Source organism: Neltuma alba, unplaced genomic scaffold (genome assembly GCF_004799145.2).
Source record: "Neltuma alba isolate B1F8T4 unplaced genomic scaffold, ASM479914v2 tig00010943_pilon, whole genome shotgun sequence".
NCBI classification, from domain to species: Eukaryota; Viridiplantae; Streptophyta; class Magnoliopsida; order Fabales; family Fabaceae; genus Neltuma; species Neltuma alba.
The window spans coordinates 1-23,654 of NW_021635716.1; the positions used below are offsets into that span (position 1 = coordinate 1).

Consider the following 23,654-nt stretch of genomic DNA (forward strand, 5'->3'; position numbering starts at 1 on the left):
CGAATTTGGTTGGAGCAAAATGGTTTATTGTTAGTTGCTTTTCTTTAGTTGTTATTCATGAGCTTCTTTTTGAGTATGTTTGGAACGGCGAAACGTGGATATTTCTATTTTAATGCTGGTTGTTGGTTGATATGGCAAACCAAAGACACGTCTGACATTCATCTATAGGTTGAAAAAAAGTTGTCCTTCATAGGTTTAGAAGAATGATAATGGGGGGATGGAAAGGAAACTTTTTGAGAGTTTAATAATTTGAGAAGGGGCAGGGAAGTGTGAGGGTAACACATAGACTCGTCTTTTTCCATGCTTCCAATCTCTTCCGATTCTGCATCTCAAAAACAAACATACTGTCTAAAATTTCTCTACTTTCTTTGGTTTAGTTTATGGTATTAGATCAAACTGGTTCTTTCTTTGTAGTGCCGGTGTGATGAAGACAGGTGTGGGTAATACAAGAAAGAAGTTTAGTTTACAGATGGTTGCATATCTAACTGGTCTTTTGTTGCTTCATGTTAGTTTAGGAGTTTGCATATTTTGCTTTTAGTTGGTGCGTATTTGTGATAGCAATTAAATTTAATAATGATTTCAGGATAAAGATTGGGAGGGTGAAGAATCAGATGAAGATGATGATAGTGATGATAATCTAGATGTTTCAGATGATGATGATACCTACTATGGAAGAAAACCTACGAGTCGGCAACGTGGCAAAGTGGGACGAACTGTAAAACCTACTAGAGAACGCAAATCATTTGGTGCGTCTGGTCGGCAAAGAAAGCCTAAGACATCTTTTGAAGAGTATGCGTCAACAGCAGAGGATTCTGAAAGTGAAAGTGATGATGATTTCAAAAGCATGAGAAAGAGAGGTGCAAATGCTCGCAAGAATAATGTTCGTTCTTCTGCGGCTGCTAGTTTTTCTGGCCAGAGCAGTGAGGTTCGCACATCTAGTAGGACAGTTAGGAAGAAGGTGTCATATGTTGAAAGTGAAGAAAGTGAAGAAGCAGATGAAGGGAAGAAGAAGAAGTCCCAAAAAGTACTGCCTAAAATACATGCTTTTCATTGATGCTTTTGTCTATGTTGAACATAATTGCAAGTGTTCTGGAATGTATCTTTGTGGTGATTTTCCATTATGTTGGGTTGTGTTATTCACGTGTAAGGAAGCTTGAAAAATTGAATCATAGTGGTTATAGCAGGTGAGATATAGAGTGTATTCCTTTGCACTGTCTATGGTTTTTAAGACATAATACTTTATTCTTTCTGCTGAGATGACTTTTTATTTATTTCATTATGTTTGTTTTCCGTTATTGGGTGATATAAAGGGGTATAGTTTGATGTGTTTGTTACATGCTAGTAGGCTCTTTGTAAGTCTTTGATTTAGCTTAACTTATAGCCTCAGTATGCCTGAACTTTGTTCAAAGTGGCGGTATTGTTTTAACGTCATTATTTCTTTATCTTTTAAGGGTTTTGCTTGCTCCTGACCTGATGATTATGGAAATTGTATGAAAAATGGTTTAATTCTCAAGTAATGATAGTACAATTATTTTCTGGGCCATGTGGACATGACTTGAAGGTGTGTGGTTAACTAGTTATTGGCTTTAATTCCACGAATGTTCTCTTTTTCTTCAATTTCCCATTGTTTTCTACCAACTATTCTGAATTGTGATCCATTTCTTCAGGAAGAGCTTGAAGAGGAAGATGGTGACTCCATTGAAAAGGTGCTTTGGCATCAGCCAAAGGGCATGGCTGATGAGGCGCGGAGGAATAATAGATCAACAGAACCTGTTTTATGGAGTAATTTGTTTGATTCTGAACCTGATTGGAATGAGATGGAATTCTTAATAAAATGGAAAGGCCAGTCACATTTGCACTGTCAATGGAAGTCATTTGCTGAGCTGCAAAATGTATATTTCTCATCCTTATTGTTGATGCTATTTGCTTTATCTACCTCTGTTTTTATTTTCCCCCTTTTTTGAAGTCCTAAGTGATGATTCTACTCCTCTTTTGAGTTAATTTTGCACATCTTTTATATTTGAGGTTTATTCTGTGTGTCTTTCTTGCTCAAGTGGCGTACCTGCTGTTTGTTGTTTGTGAGATTGCAGCTCAGTGGTTTTAAGAAGGTTTTAAATTATATGAAGAAAGTGACGGAGGACATCCGGTACAGGAACACAATCTCAAGAGAGGAGGTAAATAATTGTGTTTGGACAGAAGCATATAGCCTTACCCAATCCCCTTGGACATTCTGGTGTTGTTGAAATATTTTTTTGTTATGAGTAAAACTGCATTGTATTTTCCAAATAATTTACATGTAAGTAAACTTTTTAGTGTATATACTGTGAGAGAAGTAGTGGTAATATGTTATGTGCTTCTTAAAAAAAATTGTGTATCCCTTTACTTCTGCTTAACTGCTGCAGGTTACAATCATTTAGTTGATGTTCCTATGGTTTTGATCTTTTCTTAAGTGTTTATATATATGTATATTTAATTCCTATAGCGCACTGTTAGGGGAACTAATTCCATGTTTTATGTTTGTACTTCAATTTTCTCCTGAATGATTATCATTCAAAGCTTACTTTCGACTTGTATCTTGACATTATCCAAGCGTTGGGCATGTTTCAGTTTTTAATCATTTAATGGGGCTGTTTGCAGATTGAGGTCAATGATGTGAGTAAGGAGATGGATTTAGATATTATCAAGCAAAATAGCCAGGTTTGTTTTTCTGCGTTTTATGACTTTGATCTTCCACTTTTCTTTGTTTTATGATGCACTGCATCTAATTTAGTCATATTTTGTTTAGGTGGAAAGAATCATTGCGGATAGAATCAGCAAAGATAATTCTGGCAATGTTATTATAGAATATTTGGTCAAGTGGCAAGGGCTGTCTTATGCTGAAGTGACATGGTAGGGTAAAGCTAATTATAGATTAACTTGTGCCTTTATTTTTCTGTTCTTATCTAAGGCCTTTTAATTAGAAAGGAACAGTTGATCTTATTGCCTCCTTGTTTTAGGTCCTTACCTGTGGGTATAATGTTTTCTATTTTATGCTGCAGCCGTTAATATTAGTTGATCTTTGTGCATTGGTACCTTCGAGTGTGGAATACTAATGTTTTTTTTTCTTGGTTGGCTTTTCTACCAGGGAGAAAGACACAGATATTGCTTTTGCTCAGCATGCTATTGATGAGTACAAGGTAACTTCATTTTATTTTAATAATTTATTGGGGAAAATTAATTATTTAGTCCTCATAGTTTTAACTTGCTTACAGCTCAGTCTCTGAAGTTTAACTTATTCAACTCGGCCCCTCAAGTTTTAGCTGTTTAATCTATTGGTCCATGTACTTAAATGTCTAGTTTTTTACGGATTGAGTTGTAACCGAATCATGAAGTACAGGGATCAGCAGATTAAATAGCCAAATTTAGATGGCATGGCCTAAATAAGATTAGGGCTTTCTTTGACTTAGGAAGCTTATGAACAAGTGGCATGAAGTAGGTACTCTACGACAAGCATGTGGACTCAGCAATTTAGAGGTTTATAAGTATTATGTGGGTAGTATTTGTCCAAATAAATAGGAAGAGTATTTCTTACACACAACACTATTAATAACTTTTGAATAGTACTACAAAAATGCCATTTATATTCTATATCTCATAACTTTTAGAAGTATCTCCTGTGTCATTTACAATAGAATGAGTTTTACGTGTTCTGTTACGTAATTGAATGATCTCATTTATGCAACTGTTAGGGAATAACAGAAAATACAGATAAAAAATGAGGTCTGAGAAAATTCTATGCATTTTATATTTAAGTAATTTACTGAATCTTTCTGCGGTCATTGTCCTCTAATTTGAGTGTGTCATGAGCTCCAATTTTAAAAATTGGCGTCAATTCAGCTGATAGATGAGAATGTGCGATCATCATATTCTTGGGCTAGCATGTGTTAAACCAAGACTTGGTCCTTCCCCAAGTGAATTTTAGGTCTGAATCCCTTGCATGGGAATGGTGTTTTAGGGAGAGTAAGTTCTGAGGTTTTGGCCCTGCTGGTGCACTTAGGAGAATAAAATCTCTTAGGTGTTGGCCCTACTTTTAGAGTATTCTAAACTATTGAAGTTGCAAAAGTTGCCATGATAGTGTCCTCCCTTCCGTGCATTTGACACATACAAGCACACCCACTCATTTGATTGGGAGCCTGGATGTTGCAAGAGACAGGGCAATTGATTGTCTAACTTCTGCACCGTGGTTGATTTGCTGGGATCAATGCTTATATTTTCTTCCTTCCGATCAATAGTTATTTTGTCCATCTTCTACCTCACGAGCATGTCTCAGAAGGAGTCGTATAGGCTGTTGGATTTATCTTATAGTTTCAGTCCAACTTGTATTTCGGGACCTGTATTTTTACTTAACAGTGCTGTCTATTGTCAGCAAGCTAATCCGTATGGGGAAAATCTGTTAATGTTCTTAAATTACTTATCCAATAGCAGTAAGCATTTTGTTCTGTTACCTCTTGAGCAGGCTCGTGAGGCTGCAATGTCAGTTCAAGGAAAGAGTGTAGATCTACAACGCAAGAAAAGTAAAGGTTTGTGTCTATTTAGTGTTTTTCAAACTGGTATGAGGCTGTGTATTTTGTGAGACTGATGTGAAATGCATATTTCTGTGCCTTATTTCAATGAAACTATGTATATTTGCAATTGTGCCTTGGTTGCACTGTATCCTTCATTTGGCTTTTGGTGCATTATTACTTTGGCAAGTCTTGGCATTTCTGATATATGGGGAAGTATCCTATTCAATAGACACCCTTCTATAAACGGGTGTCTATTGAATGATATATTTCTATTTTAGCCCATTCTCTCCCTTCTATATGTATCATTTTCCCTTTATGTTCTTGGCTAATTTACATAACGGATTTTTAAATTCTTTTCATATTATTATGCTAATAGTGCTATCTAACAGGGTTGCCTTCTCTCATGCTTGGCCCGGTTTTGAAGCTTAGGCCTTAAAACCGTGTGTGTTGCAGATTGGTGTAACCATGTTCATATGTAGAGACTTCTGGGTCTAGATTTAATTGAATGAATCTATTGGAAATAATTCTCTGATACTTCAATGGTTTTTGCCCACTCACTGTTTCACACATAAAAGAGATTTTTAAGTCTGCAATTTTTTGTGCGTCAGAATTTCAATACTCTTACTTCAAAGCTTTTATCATGACATGAAATTATGAAGTAGTTGGAACCATATTGATTGAATACTTTGTGTTAATATTTGTTTTTTGGTGTAAGTTTAAGGTGCAGTGGTAGTATTTTCTCTGGGAACTTATCTGTCTTTTCACATATTATTAATGTTTTCCTACAAAATTTAATTGCCACTATGATTGAAAACAAATCAAGTTATCAGATTATTAGTCTAAAAGTTGAATTATTGAACTGATATATCCATTCTAAATTTAAAAGCATTTATTGACAAACTTATGTTTAATTTACTCAACAGCAAGTATTTGAAAGTTGATAAATGAAATCTTCTTTATGATGAGCATTTCACTCTGGTGCCTTCCTTTTATTTTTATTCTGCTTTCTTCTATATTTTTCAGATACATGTTGGCACTATGGATAATTTTCCAGTTTCTTGTTCTGAATATGTGATATTTTTCATATGCAAAGAATGCTATTTTAATATGTGCTTTTATGATTATTTAGCAAGTTTGAGGAAGCTTGATGAACAGCCTGAGTGGTTGAAGGGGGGAAAGCTTCGTGATTATCAACTTGAGGGCTTGAATTTTCTTGTTAACAGGTATGTATACATGTCTGAATACATCATGCTTTTCACTGACAGATGCTCTAATTTTCCCTATTGTATGACAGTTGGAGAAATGACACAAATGTTATTTTAGCTGATGAAATGGGTCTTGGTAAAACTGTTCAGTCAGTATCGATGCTTGGTTTTCTTCAGGTATAATACAAGTTTTCTGTTTGCCTTTCTGATGTTTTGCTATTTTGAAGATAATTATATCATTTCCCTGTTGCAGAATGCCCAGCAAATCCATGGCCCCTTTCTTGTAGTTGTCCCTTTGTCTACTTTGTCAAACTGGGCCAAAGAGTTCAGGAAGTGGCTTCCTGATATGAATATTATTGTATATGTTGGTAATCGAGCAGGGCGAGAGGTAAGAGCTATTTCTTGAATTCCTGGTCTACATGTGAAAGTTATTACACAGTGAGTAGGATATTTGATTATTAACGTGTTGCTGGAACCCTTTCCTCTCAGTTTAACTGCTGATCAATATAAATTTCATTTATTCTAAAATAAAGCCTAGAATGGGTGGAAAATTTAATCCCTTGCTGGTTTGAATGTTAACAATTATCCCACTGGCTTTGATATTCCCTTATTTCATATCTGTGGGGGCAGTGAGTCTGCTGATTTAGTTTTAAGGACATAGTGTCTCCTGGATCCTATACCTACTACATATACAAAAGTAGGTTAGTGAAGTTGGGATCTAGTCTAGTGTGGGATAAGTTATAGTCATATATGCTTGTTTGCCTTTTTGTTATTTTTTATATTATAATTTTCTTTTCAAATGTTCAAGAGGAAAATGGGCAATAATGTACATTTGGAAGAGGTTTTTACCCTTTATCAACGATTCTTTTCTTAGAGATTATTAGTTATCTTCAAATGTCAATGGGTGTTGTAACCCCGTTTCTTTTCATTTAAACACTTTATGTGTGCTTTAAGATATCGTTTACCATAGGTTTCTCAATCATGAAAAGATGGCTATGGTTCCACTCATTTTCTGTCTCATCGACCGCATTTTCTTGGTATGTGCTTAGTTGCTGTGTTGTCCATTGAAGTTAACCTTATTTGCCATGGTTGCATATGCTGTTTTGTTTATTTTAAACGCCACAAGCTTGGTTCATTGGAGCTATATATATTTTTAAGACAATTTTTGTTCGTTTAAATCCCTACTGTGCACTTGAGTTCATCAACTTTTAATAGTGTGGGACTGCTGCTTGCAATTCGTCACATATGTTGGGATATGCTGATATGGCAGCCATGTTTGAACCCATCAATCAAATTGTTATTTCAATTGTCCTTTAATTTAATCGCGGAGATATACCAAATTTTGTTGTTTTCTTTGGTCTTCAATGCCTATATTGTTTTGTGTTGTGTTTCTCCATTCAAATGTGATGTTGATCAGGAATGTTAAACTGTCAATTTGAGCACCACTTTGTAAAGCGGGGTTCTTTTGACAGAGAAAACTGTAGTGATTTATCTTATTTGAGTTGGCTGGCATAATATTTAGCTGCGATGAATGGGGGGTGGTTCTGTCGGCTGCCTTTGAGTTTGAAATCAGCTCTTCTAGACGTTGGTATTTGTGATTCAAATTAACATCGGAGCAATTTGTTCTGCTTGATTACTTTCGTGCAGATGGTTTAATGTTGTAATGTTATATATTTCATTTTTAGGGAATATTAAAGAAAGCTGCAAACACTTTGTGTTCAATTGTTTTTAATGTTAAATGTCATGTAATTTGCCCCCCCTTGATTGTCTGCTTTCCGGTGGCAGGTTTGTCAACTGTATGAATTTCATAATGATAAAAAGGTTGGCAGGCCTATAAAATTTAATGCCCTCTTGACTACATATGAAGTAGTTCTGAAGGATAAAGCTGTTCTCTCCAAGATTAAATGGAATTATTTGATGGTTGATGAGGCTCATAGGCTGAAAAATAGCGAGGCTCAGCTGTACACTACACTTTCAGTATGTAACGTTTCCTCTTAATTTCCACGTTGACAGTATTTCGTGATGCTCTCTCTATTTTTTTTTTGCCTTTTGGAATATTAACTTACTTTATTTTTCTGATTTCCTAGGAATTTAGCACCAAGAACAAATTGCTTATCACTGGCACCCCCCTACAGAACAGTGTTGAAGAGCTGTGGTAACTAAATAGCATTCTCATTTATTTTTGGCTTGTTAAAGGGAGAGTATCTTCTTTGTACAATAACAGATTTTATTATTTTTTTGGATAGATGGCAATAATTCTGAGCTCATAATGCAATCTGATTTTGCTTTCATCTTTATTAAGGTTCCATTGAATGCACATTTAACTAAATGCCTGATGCAATAATTAGCTGGCACATGTACTATAGATCCTTATGCATATATGATATTCATGTAGGAAAGATAGAAATCATATTCCTTCTTCTAAGATGCTTCTCTTGTTTCATTAGCCTCTTAGTTGCTTCTGAGTGCTAGCTCTATATTAATGTTGTCATGTGTTGAAACTACAGTTTACCAGTTTCCATGGTAGAAACAGAGCATGTCTCATGTCACGGTATAAGCAAGTACTCTATAGCGGAGCACATTTATTTGAGTACTTGACGTAGATCAATCTGTTCCATTGGTTGATCAGTTGATGGTTTTAATGTTGTGGTGAACACCACTCTGTTTATTTGTGGTTGTTTTTCTCTCAGTTTTAACTATCATACATATGTATGTATACACTCTAAGGAAATTATCAAGAAAGATATTAGCATCTTAATTTTGGTTCCCTCAGTTTTCTTCACTTCTCTATAACAGATTACTTTCTTTGTTTCCTAGGGCCTTGCTTCATTTCCTTGATCCTGATAAGTTCAAGAGCAAGGATGATTTTGTTCAAAACTATAAGAATCTGAGTTTGTTCAATGAGAATGAGGTATGGTTTGCCTTTATTATCCCCCCCCCCCCCATTTTATCTGTTCCTTAATTGCCTTGTTCAAGAGTTTTTCTTTCGGGTAAATTGATGCCTATGCATTTTACATGTTAGCTTGCCAATCTTCATATGGAATTGAAGCCTCACATACTCCGAAGAGTCATAAAAGATGTAGAGAAATCGTTGCCCCCAAAAATTGAGCGTATACTCAGAGTTGAAATGTCTCCTCTTCAAAAACAGTGAGTACTATTTTTTTGTTTTAATTATATTGTTCGTAGCCACCCTGTGAGTTCGCTTTTTATGTTCCTGCTACCTTTGCATTTGTATAGGTATTACAAGTGGATTTTGGAACGTAACTTTCATGATTTGAACAAAGGAGTTCGTGGGAATCAGGTCATCTTACTATTGTTTTATAATCTTTTTATAATAATTTTGTTGAGTTATTTTATGTGGTGCCTGTGTTTTTTCTCCATGATGCTGATTTGGGAAGATGGTAGAAGTAATATTGCTTGTATGGGTTATCTTTCCAGTTGTTCTGTTTAAACAGACATTGTTTCAAATGTGGTATATAATGTTTTTTCCCTCTCCATTTCCTGGGATTATCAGTTTGTCAATGATTTTTTCCCTGTAACCATGTTGCTTCTGAATTTCGTTGCTCTTGACCATTTTACAAGCTCAGGTGTTCTCCTTTATCTGTCTTATTTCAGGTTTCTCTACTTAACATTGTGGTTGAATTAAAGAAGTGCTGCAACCATCCCTTCTTGTTTGAAAGTGCTGACCATGGTTACGGGGGGGACTCAGGAAGTAGTGATAGCAGTAAACTCGAGAGAATTGTCTTCAGCAGTGGGAAGCTTGTCATACTTGATAAGCTACTTGTTAGATTGCATGAGACTAAACATCGTGTTCTGATATTCTCTCAGGTTGGTTGTTGGAACTGGTTCACCAGGTGCAGTTCTTGATAAATGATCTTACTGAAACTTTTGCTGAACAATGTTGCATTATTCTACCTCTATTCCTAAATATAAGATCTACTTTGTAGTGCAAATTACACTACAAAGTGAATGTTATATTTAGGACCGGAGGTAGTATATATACAAATCTATAGGAATTGATCCAATTCAAATCTTTACTGTTGGGTATGTTTGTATTGAGGAAACTGGAGAAGGGAAGGGAGGAGGGTGTTTGATTTATATATTTCTCTTTATTTTAGATATAAATAAACATTCCATCCCTTCCCTTCTCCTCAATTTAAACATACAATTATGGTGATTTCTGACGTGTATAGTTGAATTAATTTTACTTGCGATAATTATGCTTGATATTCGGCAAAAAGATAACTATGCTTGGTAATGTTGTTCAAACTGCTTAGTAACTAGTCTACTGGCATGAATGGCTTGGCACAGTTTGTTAAGATGCTTAATTTATCACCAATCAGTACTTATGAAGTTTTTTGTCTTTGGATACTTGAGTGCCCGCTAGAAGTGTTCCTGTTTAGTTAAAAATTTAAAATTGTGATGCAGCCAATAGTTCTTAGGCTGTCATGGAAGCCTTAATGGATGGGTTGCTCTTCTTCCTGTTTTGGAAGAATTAGTTGCCTTAGCTTCTTCAGTGCCTATAGAAAAATTAAAGACAAAAATTTCTTGAAGAACTATGGGAAAACTGGTGCTTATTGATAATATATTTAAACAGTTTATTCCTAGTTGCCAATCAGTCTGAATACTTCCAGTTTCTGAAGTCTGAAAGCAAAGCTGTTTTGATGTCTTATTTATTTTGAAGGTTCATGAAATCTAGGAGGTCATATAAAAACATGGGAAAATCCCAAAAAAAAAAACCTCTTGAATTTCAAAATTCCAGATTAGTCTTATTTATTACACTTTAATGGCAATTGACTATTCTTGAAAAACAAATGACAACACATTTTTGTGGTAATTTCTGATTTGAGATTTTGAAATTCAAGAGGTATTTTTTTGGGATTTTCCCTAAAAAACATCTCAAGTATTACTGAGTGTTCTGCTTGCTGCGGTTGATGTGCTTTAGTCTTGGGGATATATTGATTGCTAATTCTGAATCAATATATCACATACTTATGTAGATGGTTAGGATGCTGGACATACTGGCCGAGTACATGTCCCTTAGAGGATTTCAATTCCAGAGGCTTGATGGAAGTACAAAGGCTGAGTTGCGACAGCAGGCAATGGATCATTTTAATGCACCTGGTAGTGATGATTTTTGCTTCCTTCTTTCAACTAGAGCAGGAGGTCTAGGTATCAATCTTGCCACAGCAGACACTGTCATAATATTTGATTCAGACTGGAATCCCCAGAATGACCTCCAGGTATTAGCATGTTTATTATTTCTATTATCATGTTTATTGTTGTTGGTATTTCAACAATGGGTTTAGGTTACCTACTTCTATCTTTTATTCTCTTTTAGGCCATGAGCAGAGCACATAGAATTGGGCAACAAGAAGTTGTCAACATATATAGATTTTTGACCAGCAAAAGTGTCGAGGAAGATATTTTAGAACGAGCTAAGAAAAAGATGGTATGAATCTTTTGCCTTTCCTTTTACTATATCATAATAAATTTACTTAATAGTATATCCATTCATTTTTCAGAAAAAACTTTACGTTGTGTTTATACGTGAATTTTGCATCTATATTTTTCTCTTGCACATGCAGAGCTATATAACTTATTTGTTTCATAATTTGCCTTGAGCCCGATAATTCTACACTCCTTTTCACGTGAACATGTTTTGTAGGTCCTTGACCACTTGGTCATTCAAAAATTAAATGCAGAGGGTAGACTGGAGAAGAAAGAAGCCAAGAAAGGAGGTCTTTTTGACAAAGTAAGGATACATGTCAAAATTGATTAATTGCTGGTTTGTAGACATGTTTCCATTGGATTATGTGATACCATTGTAGATGATATTACTGGGCTAATATCATCCCTGTTATTTTAGTACATAAAACCTATTGAATCATATTGGTTCCACTCTTTAGGTGTTTGCTTTTGATTTATTACCCTACCGTATCAAACTTGTGCTTCTTCCATGACAGAATGAGCTATCAGCAATTTTGAGATTTGGGGCAGAGGAGCTTTTTAAGGAAGAAAGAAATGATGAAGAGAGTAAAAAGCGACTTTTAAGTATGGATATAGATGAGATTCTTGAAAGAGCAGAGAAGGTTGAAGAGAAGGAAGCCGAGGGAGAGCAAGCGCATGAATTATTGAGTGCCTTTAAGGTACGATTCAGGGACCACATCCTATATCCAGTTCTTCCATGTGATTTTATCGTGTGATTATTCGTATTTTACAGAGCATAATTTGAGTTGGGACAGGGCATTACTTAGCTGCTATTCTTTTTCAACTTGCTTTTCTACAGGTTGCTAATTTCTGCAATGATGAAGATGATGGGAGTTTCTGGAGTCGTTGGATAAAACCTGATGCAGTAGCCCAAGCTGAAGTATTGTTCTCTTTTGATCTTCCCCTAGAAAATCTCCTAAATTTGTTTCTAAAATATTGCTTGTTTAGTTTTAGCATGTATATCTCTCTCTTCTGTTCGATTCAAGACGTGTAATTCTATTTTTTCTGTTTTTTCCCCTTGCTTTTTCTGTTTTCTTTTGTAGGAAGCTTTGGCTCCACGTGCTGCAAGGAGCATTAAAAGTTACGCAGAGGCCAATCAATCTGAAAGAAGTAGTAAACGTAAAAAGAAAGAACCTGAGCCTCCTGAGCGAGCTCAGAAACGCCGGAAAGCTGAGTATTCAGCTCCTGCAACGCCAATGATTGAGGGAGCATCAGCCCAAGTGAGATGTTGGTCCTATGGGAGTGTATCTAAAAGAGATGCACTACGATTTTCTCGTGCTGTAAGTTCCTATTATAACTGACAACCAGTTACGTCATTTCCTTAAATTTCTTATTTTTGGCAGCCTTAATGTTATGATGCCCTATCAGCATTTTCTTAATATGAAAATTTTGATAATCAATTTCTAAATCGGCTGCATGCTTGTTACCACTGAAAAAGTAGCCCCCTTATTATTGCTGCTGCATAAATGTAAGTTTTACAGAGAAATATGTTACAACGATAAAATTTATTGGGATCAGGGTGTAGGTGGGAAGAAGATAACCAAAGTATTGTATTTTATGTTTGATTCAACATGTTGGGAGTGTGGCCAAAATTTTGGACGGGCTAATTCTAGTTTTTTGTAGTTTATTAGTGAAACTGGATTGCAAATTATTGAACATAGTGGCATTATTGACGTGGGGTGTGTAGCTGTTTTCTTTGCTCAGGGTATACCTCCATGGCTTACGCTTTGTGGAGTAGTTTTCACCATTGAATAATTGTTTCCTTCGCAAACCTTGCACCAAATTTAAGTTGGTCACCTTAATGTGATTTAGCACGAGTTTTTTTCTTTTTTTTTGGCCCAAATTAACACAAGCTCAAATCACATCCAATCATTCCGTACACACAACTATGAAGCAATAAATATTTTTCTGTCCTTTTCTGTGAGTACGTTACTCGTGCTGTTATTTGCTATTGTTCATACAAGTTTTCAGAAATATACTGCGGTTTGAGATTTTGAGTGGAGTGGTCCTAGGGGAATAGGACAATATAATTGAGCATAAATTGGGGGTTCTTGTTTTGGCTTAGAGTAGAAATCATGGTTTACCTTTTTGACATCTGAAAACTTCCCTCAGACATGTTTGGGCATCCCTGTGGGTTTAATCAAGTTGTGTTAATTTTTGGGATAGCTTTCTTAGAAACATTTCTTTGCGCCCCTCCCTCCCTCCCTCCCTCCCTCCCTGTCTATCTTGGAGAGATTTGTTCAGAATATGCTTTTATGCTGATTGTATATTCCTTTATTTTGTTATTTTCATCATTTTCCTTATAAACTATTGTTGATACTAATCACAAAAAGAAAATCAGGTTATGAAATTTGGGAATGAGAGCCAAATCCACTTAATAGCTGCTGAGGTTGGTGGGGCATTTGCGGCTGCTCCGCCTGAAGCTCAGATTGAACTTTTCAATTCTCTAATTGATGGCTGTAAAGAAGCAGCAGAACAAGGAAGTATAGACCCAAAGGTTTGTATAGCACTAAATTTCTTTACAAGCATTTGTGGAATTGCTTAATGTATTCTAATCATTTTCATGTGTGGCATGTATAACTGCATACAGGGGCCTCTTTTGGACTTTTTTGGTGTCCCAGTGAAGGCAAATGATCTGCTTAACCGTGTTCAAGAACTCCAACTCTTGGCAAAGCGCATTAGTAGATATGAAGATCCCATTGCACAGTTTCGTGTTTTAACATATCTTAAACCTTCAAACTGGTCTAAAGGTTGTGGGTGGAATCAAAGTAGGTGTTACCCATTATGGTTTGTATTTATGCATTTTCATGAGTTTGTTGATTTCTGGTCTTGCTGATAATAGTTTACTTGTTGACAGTTGATGATGCAAGATTGCTTCTTGGAATTCATTATCATGGATTTGGTAATTGGGAAAAGATACGATTAGATGAAAGGCTTGGCCTCATGAAGAAGATTGCACCGGTTGAACTTCATCACCATGAAACTTTCTTGCCACGAGCTCCTAATTTGAGAGATCGTGCTAATGCCCTTTTGGAACAAGTATGTAATTGTGTTAATCTAATCTACTCTCTTGTTTCAATGCTTTTATATGCTTCCTGGTCTTGTGGAATTGAAATTACTTTTTGACTTCTTTTTCTACTTAACCATGCATGTATGGTGATGATATGCATGCTAACTACAGGAGCTTTGCTAGTCCATGTTTAGGTTACTCTTAGCAGCATCATAGTGTGATTTTTCTTTTCTCCTTTTTAATCCCTGTGGCACACTGATGTGAGGATAAAAGCTGGTGTTCTCAAGCAATATTATTTATGTGCTGCAATGGATTTGCTTTTATTTTGGCATGTATTATTTATCTCCCTGCAAAGTTTCTCTGCATGACAGGGGAATCATACCTGAAGACTGCTATAATATACAAGGTTTTAATAGTTCTTTTACCTAATGGAAAATAGAAGTTGCCTTTTTTGTTTAGATGTGGTTTCTTTTGAACCCTGTAAAAGAAGAAACTAATGGGGTCAATTTAGGTGTAGCGGGTTTGGAGTATCTTGAAACAATTATCACACTAGTGTTATTTCTCACAGGTGCCTTCAAAGATATTATCTTACCTCTGGTTCAGGATCTGCAGTACGGTCCTAAATCAGGGGTCATACTACTTTTGTCTATAGTTGGTTAATGATTTTTGTTCATTGCACTGCAACTGTATTGCTTGACCTGTCATGGTGTCTTTATTTATTTATTTATTTTGGGCCATTAATGGCATGAGCTAATTCCTGGACTATAATTCATCTAGGAACTCGTTGTTCTTGGTGGTAAAAATGCCAATAGTAAAGGGGGCCGCAAGGCTTCCAAGAAGGAGAGGGAAAATCTTATGAGCATTTCAGTGGCACGTGGGCCAGAGAAGAGAAAATTAAGTTCTTCTAAAGTTAACGCCCAAATGAGAAAGGATAGGTCCCTGAGGTCCCAGAGGATTGAACCAATAGTAAAAGAAGAGGGTGAAATGTCTGACAATGATGAGGTGTATGAGCAGTTCAAGGAAGTAAAATGGATGGAATGGTGTCAGGATGTGATGATTGATGAAATGAAAACCTTGAAACGTCTGCACAGGTTGCAGACAACCAGTGCCAACCTCCCAAAGGAAAAGGTACGCTTAAAAGTGACCTCTTAAGGAACCCCACCACCCCACCCAAAAAAAAAAAAATGATGACACTTTCACTATTCACATATGTTTGACCTGGTTTTTTGCAGGTGCTTTCCAAAATCCGCAATTACTTGCAGCTTCTTGGGCTGAGAATAGATCAAATTGTGTTAGAACATGAACAGGAGCCTTATAAGCAAGATAGTAAGTTCTGCTTCCAGTTCTGAACGTTAATGCTCTTCGCTTCTTAGTTATTTTAGCCAATTTGTTAATGTCTTGAATCTTGATCCCATCTTTCTTTTAAACCATGTGGATTTTGTTTATCTTCTTGGATGACTGGCGTTGTCTGACTTTGTTCCCTTGTTACTTGCAGGGATGACAACGCGACTGTGGAACTATGTCTCCACCTTCTCCCATCTTTCAGGGGAGAGGCTGTATCAGATCTATTCCAAACTTAAACAGGAGCAACAAGAGGAGGCTGGGGTTGGCCCCTCTCACATCAATGGGTCAGTATCTGGTCCATTTGGGAGAAATCACCCTAATTCATTCCCTCGTCATATGGAGAGACAAAGAGGATACAAAAATGTGACTTCCTATCAAATGCCAGAACCAGTTCACAATACAGGAAAATCTGAGGCTTGGAAACGAAGGAGGAGAGGAGAAGGCGACAGTCATTTTCAAGGTCAGCCACCATCTCAGAGAGCTATGGGTAATGGAATCCAAATATCTGACCCTAACTCACTGGGGATTCTTGGGGCTGGACCCTCTGATAGACGTTTTGTTAGTGAGAAACCATATAGGACACGACCTGGTGGGGTTCCTCCAAGACAGGGTTTCTCCTCAGGCATAAAATAGTCACTTATCTGTGGATGAGAATGGCTGATTCTAGAGTTTTGGCAGTCGGCTATGGGCCGTGCCTCTGCATGTACATGGCTTCAGCTACTGTATATTCTCTGGAGTATTTTTTTTGGCAACCCATGGGAATAATGAGATCTTGCAGATCCTTTTTTGGCCCCCTCTGGCTGACTTGACGTATCCCGAAACATGGGATTTGCAGCCTTGAACGAGTTAGTCGAAGCCGACGATGATCTGGGCTGTGCAAGATGAAAGGAGTCTTGCCCCCTTTTTTCCTCATTGTCAGCCTTTTGATTTTCACCATCCTCCCTTAAAGTTGAGCTCAGCAAAGTGTTTACGTATATAGCGAAAAATCTTGAAAGGATTTTTTTCTTTTTTAATCTTGACATTCGATACAGACATGTATTAGGAAAGTGTATATTATCAGTTTTGCAATTTAATTGAACTTGTTTGGCCTCTTCAGGATAAAATTATGTCAGCTTATGCATACAGGAATGTATTTTATCTCCAAGATTTTGTGCAACTCTTCCCAAGTGATTTCCACTAGTCAATGAAAAATGAATTCTTGGATTTTTTCCCCCTCCTTGGTTTCCGCATGTATTCTGACTTTTTGTTTTTGATATGTCAATTTTCGTTAGTGTGGTGCACGTGGTTCAACAATGACAAATGTTGCATTCGTTTCCAGGTGATTTTTTTTTTTTTTAAATTCAAAGCCCGCGTTGTTGAACTTGCTTGGATTTATTTGGAACCTTATTTTGTACATTGGCGCTGTAAACTTGTTTGTGTGCAGAAATCTCAGCCCATGTGATCAATTTATGCCCACATTTCTATGTGTATTGAAAATGTTTAGCTTAGTTATGTTCAATGTATTAATTATTGTAATTCATATTTCATACGCAAGTTTCTTTATAGTTGTCGAGTTTTGCTGTAGGACTTGTTCCTCTTCAGAGCTCTTAACATTTCATTAATTAAATTTTGCAAATATTTAATTTGTCCTTTTTATTGGTCATGTGGCTGCTCTAGCTTGTTATTTTGCTAATTCAGTCTTTACTAATATATTTTCCTATAAATATAAAATTTTTTTCAGGCATAAAGAGTGATTTATTTCTTCGTTCAATTCGTTTACCATTATTTTTTTTTCCTAAAAAAAAAAAAGACGTTGGAAGCACAGTTATACGCTGCAAGGTTTTATATACGTACGTGTGTAACTAAGGAGGAATATTCAATGGGCCAGGAAGTTTTTACTTTATAGGATATAATTGAAGAGTTAACATTTGTCTTGTATGTAAGATTTATTTTACAAGTTTATCAGTTTTTTTCCTCAAATTATTGATATTTTTCTAACAATAATCAACCGAGAGGATGGTAGGAAATTAAGAAAAATACTTTAAATATTTTGCAAAAGATATATTCTTCCGATTCAAAATATAAGACCCTTATATATAAGGGTCTTATATTTAGGATTGAAGAAGTATTATATTAATTAATTTAACTATTATGTCTTATATTAAGAATATGAGGAGTAGTTTATAATATATCTTTTAAATATTTGATACAAATGGGTATTTCCGTGGCACGGGGAAAAGGGGAGAAAGCGAGGTGTTGAAAAGTGATTTGAAAATGAAAAATGAACCCTGCGATGAATAGAAACAAAGATGGACATCATAAATTAACAAAGGTCTTTAGCAAAAAAAAAAAAAAAAACACCATCCAAACATCAAGTTTGGACCGTCCATTTTAAGTATTGCTTCGCTTCAAGTAATAAGGATATGAGATATGCCAAGAACACGTTACTTCTTATTAAAACTAGTGTTAATTAAAATTGGCTAAATTATAAAACCCCCACACTTCATGTCATAGGTAAATAAATTTTATAACCTTTGAAACTTTACAGCATGATTCTCTGAATTTTTCCATACATGTAGATAACTTCAAATCATCAATTTCACAAACCCTTAAATTTATTTTTGTATACCCCTCAAATTTTAAGTTATATGCAAATAAATCCTTTAAAATTGAAGACATTTATAGATAAATAATGAATGATATTAATAATTTGAGATTTATTTTAGTGAAACATTAGAGCATCCCCTACTCGAATAATGAGAGGCTAACTCCCGGGACTTGCAGAGGCCCAATAATAGGAGCTACACTCCCAAGCACGCCAGCTCTATTTCCATCTTCCAGCAGAATCGAACCCGGGAGAGATGGTTAAGGGATACAGAGCCCCGGGCTCATTTTTAACCATAGTGCATCCTTCTTTTGTACTTATTGCTTTCCTCAACTTGTTCCATGGAAAGGGAATTCGCAAAAGTACAAAAGAATCCCCCCGGGCTATGCATAGCTATCCTCCTATGAGGGATAGTATCTGAAGACATATCTTCTGCAATCCTATATCCCACGTAGACAGAACTGACTTGTCTTTTGCATGTATTAGATTATTTTTATTTTTCTAATACTACCTCCGGTTCTAATTATAAGAGTCAGTTGACTAATTTAAGAAAATTAAGGAAAGAAGTTAAGTTAATTATTTGTAATAAATAGATATTGTCTTTTCTAAAATATCCTTACTAATCAAGTATATTGGCTAAAACTATAATTATTAGAAGGACTATCTTGAAAAAATTGAGTAAATGTGAGAGACAAAATGGATTAAGGTCTTATATTTAGGATCAACATAAAAGTTAAACGGGGTCTTATATTAAGGATCGGAGGTAATAATAAGTTTATAACTTTGTGTAAATGATAAGTTTTTGACAAAACGGATAGATTAGAAATGTCCAAGCGTACTTCTAGGCATACACATACACATTGATTAGCAACTAATGTACTGCCAGAAATAACTTGAGATTATAAGTGAGGTTAAAATTGCAATGGATTAAACCTGAAGCCGAATTAAACCTGTGACCTCTCATTTACAAGTGAACTTTAATGCCAGTCTAAATGACTGGCCGGCCTGTAGATTTTTTTTTTTTTTTGAATTAATTAGAGGGGCAGGTACTAATAACTTGAGATTTAAGTGGGATCGAAGATATTTGGAGCCTTCCATGTGCAACGTAAGGGGGTTTCAATAGCATACTCATAAGATATACTCCGTCTTCCCAAGTAGAACTCTCTGTTCACCAGTCACCAATTCATGGCCGCAAGATGAGTTATGGAAGTTGCGAAATCAGCTGGTTTGGAGAATCAAGTTAATGCTATCCATATCTTGATTTTGCTTCTCCTCTGGAACTCACAACTTCTGGTTAGTGTCCAGTTCTTGAATAAAAAATTGAGGCGAGGATTTCAAGTAAGGCCTTGAAGTCCAAATATGATTTTCTGTTCGGAGAATCTGAAAAAACACTCTCCTAATTGATTACTGACTTACAGAGGACATTAATTGAGTTTCTATAGTCCCTTAATTCATTGTTTGTCCTCGTAAAATTATAATTTAAGTGTTTCATAATCCAGGGTACTTTTTTTTACATCTTAGTATTTTGATTTGTACGTCGCCAGTTACACTGCATATAGTTATTGCTGTAAAAGATAACGCTCAACAACCAGTAAGTTTAGAAGTTCTTGTTTAAAAAATGATCATTACACTAGCAGAAGAGGCTTAAATTTCAATCTCATTATGTCATTTTTATATACACTTTGGATGTTTCAGTTGCATGTTTGGCCAATGATGGAGCAATAAACAATAGCGTATGGCCAAAGTATTCACATGAACTAAAGATATATAATAATGGGATTTCATTTAGGTGGTTCAGCAGAGGGGAAAATCAAGAACTGATTGAATCTGAGGAAGCTGAAAATTGAATCAGGACTAGATGGATTGCTATATGGGCCAGGAAGAAACCATCTTTTTGTCCCGGGGCCAGTCAACATCCCTGAACCGGTCACTCAGGTGATGAACTGAAACAATGAGGATTACCGTTCTCCTGCAATTCCAGAACTCATAAAAAATTTGATTGAGGATGTGAAGAACATTTTCACGACTATTTCTGGAACTCCATTTCTTATCCCCACAACTAGTAATTTTTACAGATGGACAGGCCAAATTTTACTGCTAACCTAAAACCATGATCATTAGCCTTTCACACTCAGTTTACTGAAAAGATTGTCTTACCCTCTTGGAACTTTGATGTGAGCAATGCATGTCTATGAACAAAATCTAGCTATTGTACGAGAATACTATGTTTATCCAGTGTGTCCTATAACAATCTCTTCTTGAATGGCTTGGTCTTCTTTTGATGTGGGTACGGGTGCATGGGAGAGTGCACTGACAAACACAGAGTCTCCGGGAGATCGGATTGTATCTTTTCTGATTGGCCAATTCGGTTTGCTTTGGATTGATCAGCAGAAACGTCTTAACTTCAATGTTGATGTCGTTGAAAGTGAATGGGGACAAGGTGCCAACCTTGACATTCTGGAATCAAAACTTGCTTCTGATAGAGCACACACCATAAAGGCAATTTGCATTGTTCACAATGAGACAGCAACTGGAGTCACTAATAACCTCGTCAAAGTGAGGAGCCACCTTGGTGAGCATTCCATCTATTTCTCTTCTCTCTTCTTCAATGATAGAGGTCACAATTATAATGAGGCATTGCTTAAAAACTTAAGTTTTTGAGTTGAGAAAATCTGCCACAAAAATCAAGTTATTTTTGTTATAGAAACTGTAATAGAGCCTGAAAGAAGTTCCACTATCCCTTGTTAAGTTTGTGTTATTTTAATTTTTTTTTCCCTGGTCTATAAGTTTACCAATCCTTGCATTTTCTGTGTTTTGGGTACTTTTGGCTTTTCTATATTCATTCATGATCTTTTTTCTTTGTTTTATTGGTTTACTTTCAATTATATTCCCTGTTTCTTCGATAAAGAAACAGCTTAGTCCCACTACTCATTTTTTTCAAGAACAATTTCATTCTTCTGATTTCACAGAAAGTGCAAAAGTCATCCAAATAATGCTAATCAGCTTAATTTTTTTAAAAACTTCCCTAAGCCCTTTCTTTCCATGGATTATCCATAAGATAAATCTCACATGGAGCATTGAACTATCGGAAGAATATCAGCATCCAGCCCTCCTGCTTGTTGATGGAGTATCTTCCATTTGTGCCCTCGATCTTCGTACGGATGAATGGGGAGTTGATGTTGCCCTAGCTGGCTCTCAGAAGGCTCTTTCCCTCCCTACTGGTTTAGGCATAGTATGCGCAGGCCCAAAAGCCTTAGAGGCCTCAAAAAATGCAAAATCACTTACAGTTTTCTTTGACTGGAGTGACCGCTTGAAGTTCTACAAGTTGGGAGCCTACTGGCCTTACACTCCTTCCATCCATTTGTTTTATGGTCTCAGAGCAGCTCTTGATCTCATTTTCTAGGAAGGACTTGAAAATATGATTGCCAGATACCATCGCTCAGGAGAAGCAACCAGGTAAGCACATGATATGCTTATTAATGTTATTATAGCCTTTTAAAAAGTTCATATTTGACATGTCTGATTTTAGTACGGTCTATATAACTGGTCTCCCATGCATCAATTATGGTCCGTTTGTTTAAACATTTTAATTAGCTACAGTAGGAGTTGCTGGAAGAAAAACTATTTTAAACTGATTTTGATAAGTGATTTCCTTTTTTTTTTTTAATAAATTAAAGGGACAGGCACTAACAGCCTGAAGTTACAAGCGGGATTGAACCCGCAACCTCCCACTTATAAAAGGAGCTTACATGCCACTAGACTACAAGGCCATTGACTTTGATAACTGATTTTCAATTACCTTTTTGTTTACCATAAACAAATGGGCCCTCAGTTATAGTAAGGATCATTTTGAAGAATTATGGATGATTCTGAATGTGGTAGAAATAATACAGGCTTGCAGTGGAAGCATGTGTTTGAAGAACTGCACACAGAAGGAGGAGTGGTAGAGTGATTCAGTGATTACGGTTCTTGTTCCTCCTTACATTGATACTGCTGAAATAGTGAGAATGGCATGGAAGAGATACAACTCTAGCTTAGGTCTTGCACTCAACAAAGTTGCTGGCAAGGTTTTCAGAATAGGTCATCTTGGCAACTTAGATGAGGTATTCTTAATTTCCCCATCTCCCATCAATCCATGCATTTCATCCTTGTCTGTTTGTATTAATTATATGTATATGTGTGTATGTAAATGTAGACATGTACATACTAAGTGTTTGGAGATTAAGTGTACAGAGACCTAGTTGGTTTGACGAATCTGGTTGGCAAGGCATTAGGAGGCCAAGACAATGTCTAGCCCAACCTAATCATTTCTCACGAAAATAAACTTATGAAATACTTTTACCCAACAATAACAAAAATATAATATAATATAATATAATATAATATAATATAATATAATATAATATAAAAATTGTAATATTATACTATTCATGAGTTATGAACAGTATGTCTTTTCTTGTCATCCTTTACTCTGAAAAGGAACTCATACACCCATCATACTTATAAAGGGTTGAATACACAACCTTGTATTTAAATAAGACTTAAAGAGGTGTTTAGTGTCAGTTAGACCAAACGGCCCCAATAATATGAGTTATTTCTCAGATTTCATATGATTCACATGATTCACACTAGTTACGTCAACAGATTTGTCTTGTTTTTTGTGCATATTCTCACACACACTCTCTCTCTCCCCCTATATTATGGCTGACCAAATACATACAATAGTACTATATCATTGACTTGTTGATTCTTGCTTATTATGGTTAAATAATTTGCATAACAAACTTTAATCTATGCATTGAAATTTGTTTTCACAGTTGAAACTATTGGGATGTCTTGCTGGAGTGGAGATGGTAATGAGAGATGTGGGATACCCTGTGAAGCTTGGAAGTGGGGTTGGTGCTGCTTGTGCTTACTTGCAGAACAACACTCCTCTCATCCCTTCCAGAATGTGATTTCATTCTCACATTCCTTCAAATTCCTTTCTCTTTTCTGGATTCCATCTGAATTAGACAAACATGCTTACGTGTACAGTCTCTGCTTTTAATTTATTAATTAATAATTAATTTATTGCTTCTTATAATTGGAACCCTATAAAACCCCCCCGGGGGGGCTTGCTTCAGTGTATGAATACAGAGTCCATATCACCTGAATTTGAAAGTGAAGTGTATGGCTTATGTTTTTTTATAAGAAAATCTCCTAAATTTGAATTAAATTATTTAAATTTTATTGTTTTAATTTTAAATTCACTTCTTCATCTATTTTGAACTTGACATGTATAAAATTGCTTGTATTTTTTTCTCCACTAAAATGATACTCCTCCGGTCCTTATTATAAGACCCAATTTGACTTTTTATTTAGTCCTAATTATAAGACCCAATCCATTTTGTCTCTTATATTTATGCATTTTTTTTTTAAGATAATCCTTTTAATAATGATAGTTTTAGCCAATATACTTAATTAGCAAGATATTTTAG

General features: G+C 35.8%; 4 protein-coding genes across 4 annotated transcripts; all 4 read left to right on the forward strand.

Moving 5' to 3' along the window:
- Window positions 1-414: 414 nt before the first annotated feature.
- LOC114760166 (protein CHROMATIN REMODELING 5) lies at window positions 415-16,806 on the forward strand (the record flags this gene model as incomplete). Its single annotated transcript, XM_028949431.1, has 29 exons — window positions 415-505; window positions 584-1,024; window positions 1,668-1,892; window positions 2,091-2,174; window positions 2,638-2,697; window positions 2,786-2,889; window positions 3,125-3,176; window positions 4,496-4,559; window positions 5,674-5,767; window positions 5,839-5,926; window positions 6,003-6,137; window positions 7,535-7,726; window positions 7,837-7,904; window positions 8,567-8,660; window positions 8,772-8,896; window positions 8,987-9,050; window positions 9,365-9,577; window positions 10,750-10,992; window positions 11,091-11,201; window positions 11,418-11,504; window positions 11,716-11,898; window positions 12,039-12,119; window positions 12,283-12,519; window positions 13,581-13,736; window positions 13,830-14,007; window positions 14,097-14,278; window positions 15,027-15,377; window positions 15,482-15,575; window positions 15,745-16,806. Coding segments are annotated over 29 exons (4,579 nt in total), but the record flags the coding sequence as incomplete, so codon positions are not given.
- A 3,068-nt stretch (window positions 16,807-19,874) lies between these two features.
- LOC114760170 (serine--glyoxylate aminotransferase-like) lies at window positions 19,875-20,942 on the forward strand. Its single transcript, XM_028949437.1, has one exon. The coding sequence runs from the start codon at window positions 20,440-20,442 to the stop codon at window positions 20,836-20,838; it is 399 nt and encodes a 132-aa protein (XP_028805270.1). The 5' UTR covers window positions 19,875-20,439; the 3' UTR covers window positions 20,839-20,942.
- A 227-nt stretch (window positions 20,943-21,169) lies between these two features.
- Window positions 21,170-21,580, forward strand: LOC114760172 (serine--glyoxylate aminotransferase-like). The gene has a single exon (XM_028949439.1). The coding sequence runs from the start codon at window positions 21,170-21,172 to the stop codon at window positions 21,578-21,580; it is 411 nt and encodes a 136-aa protein (XP_028805272.1).
- Window positions 21,455-23,196, forward strand: LOC114760171 (serine--glyoxylate aminotransferase). Its single transcript, XM_028949438.1, has 3 exons — window positions 21,455-21,633; window positions 22,071-22,280; window positions 22,995-23,196. The coding sequence occupies exons 2-3, from the start codon at window positions 22,185-22,187 to the stop codon at window positions 23,130-23,132; spliced, it is 234 nt and encodes a 77-aa protein (XP_028805271.1). The 5' UTR covers window positions 21,455-21,633; window positions 22,071-22,184; the 3' UTR covers window positions 23,133-23,196.
- The last annotated feature ends 458 nt before the right edge of the window (window positions 23,197-23,654 follow it).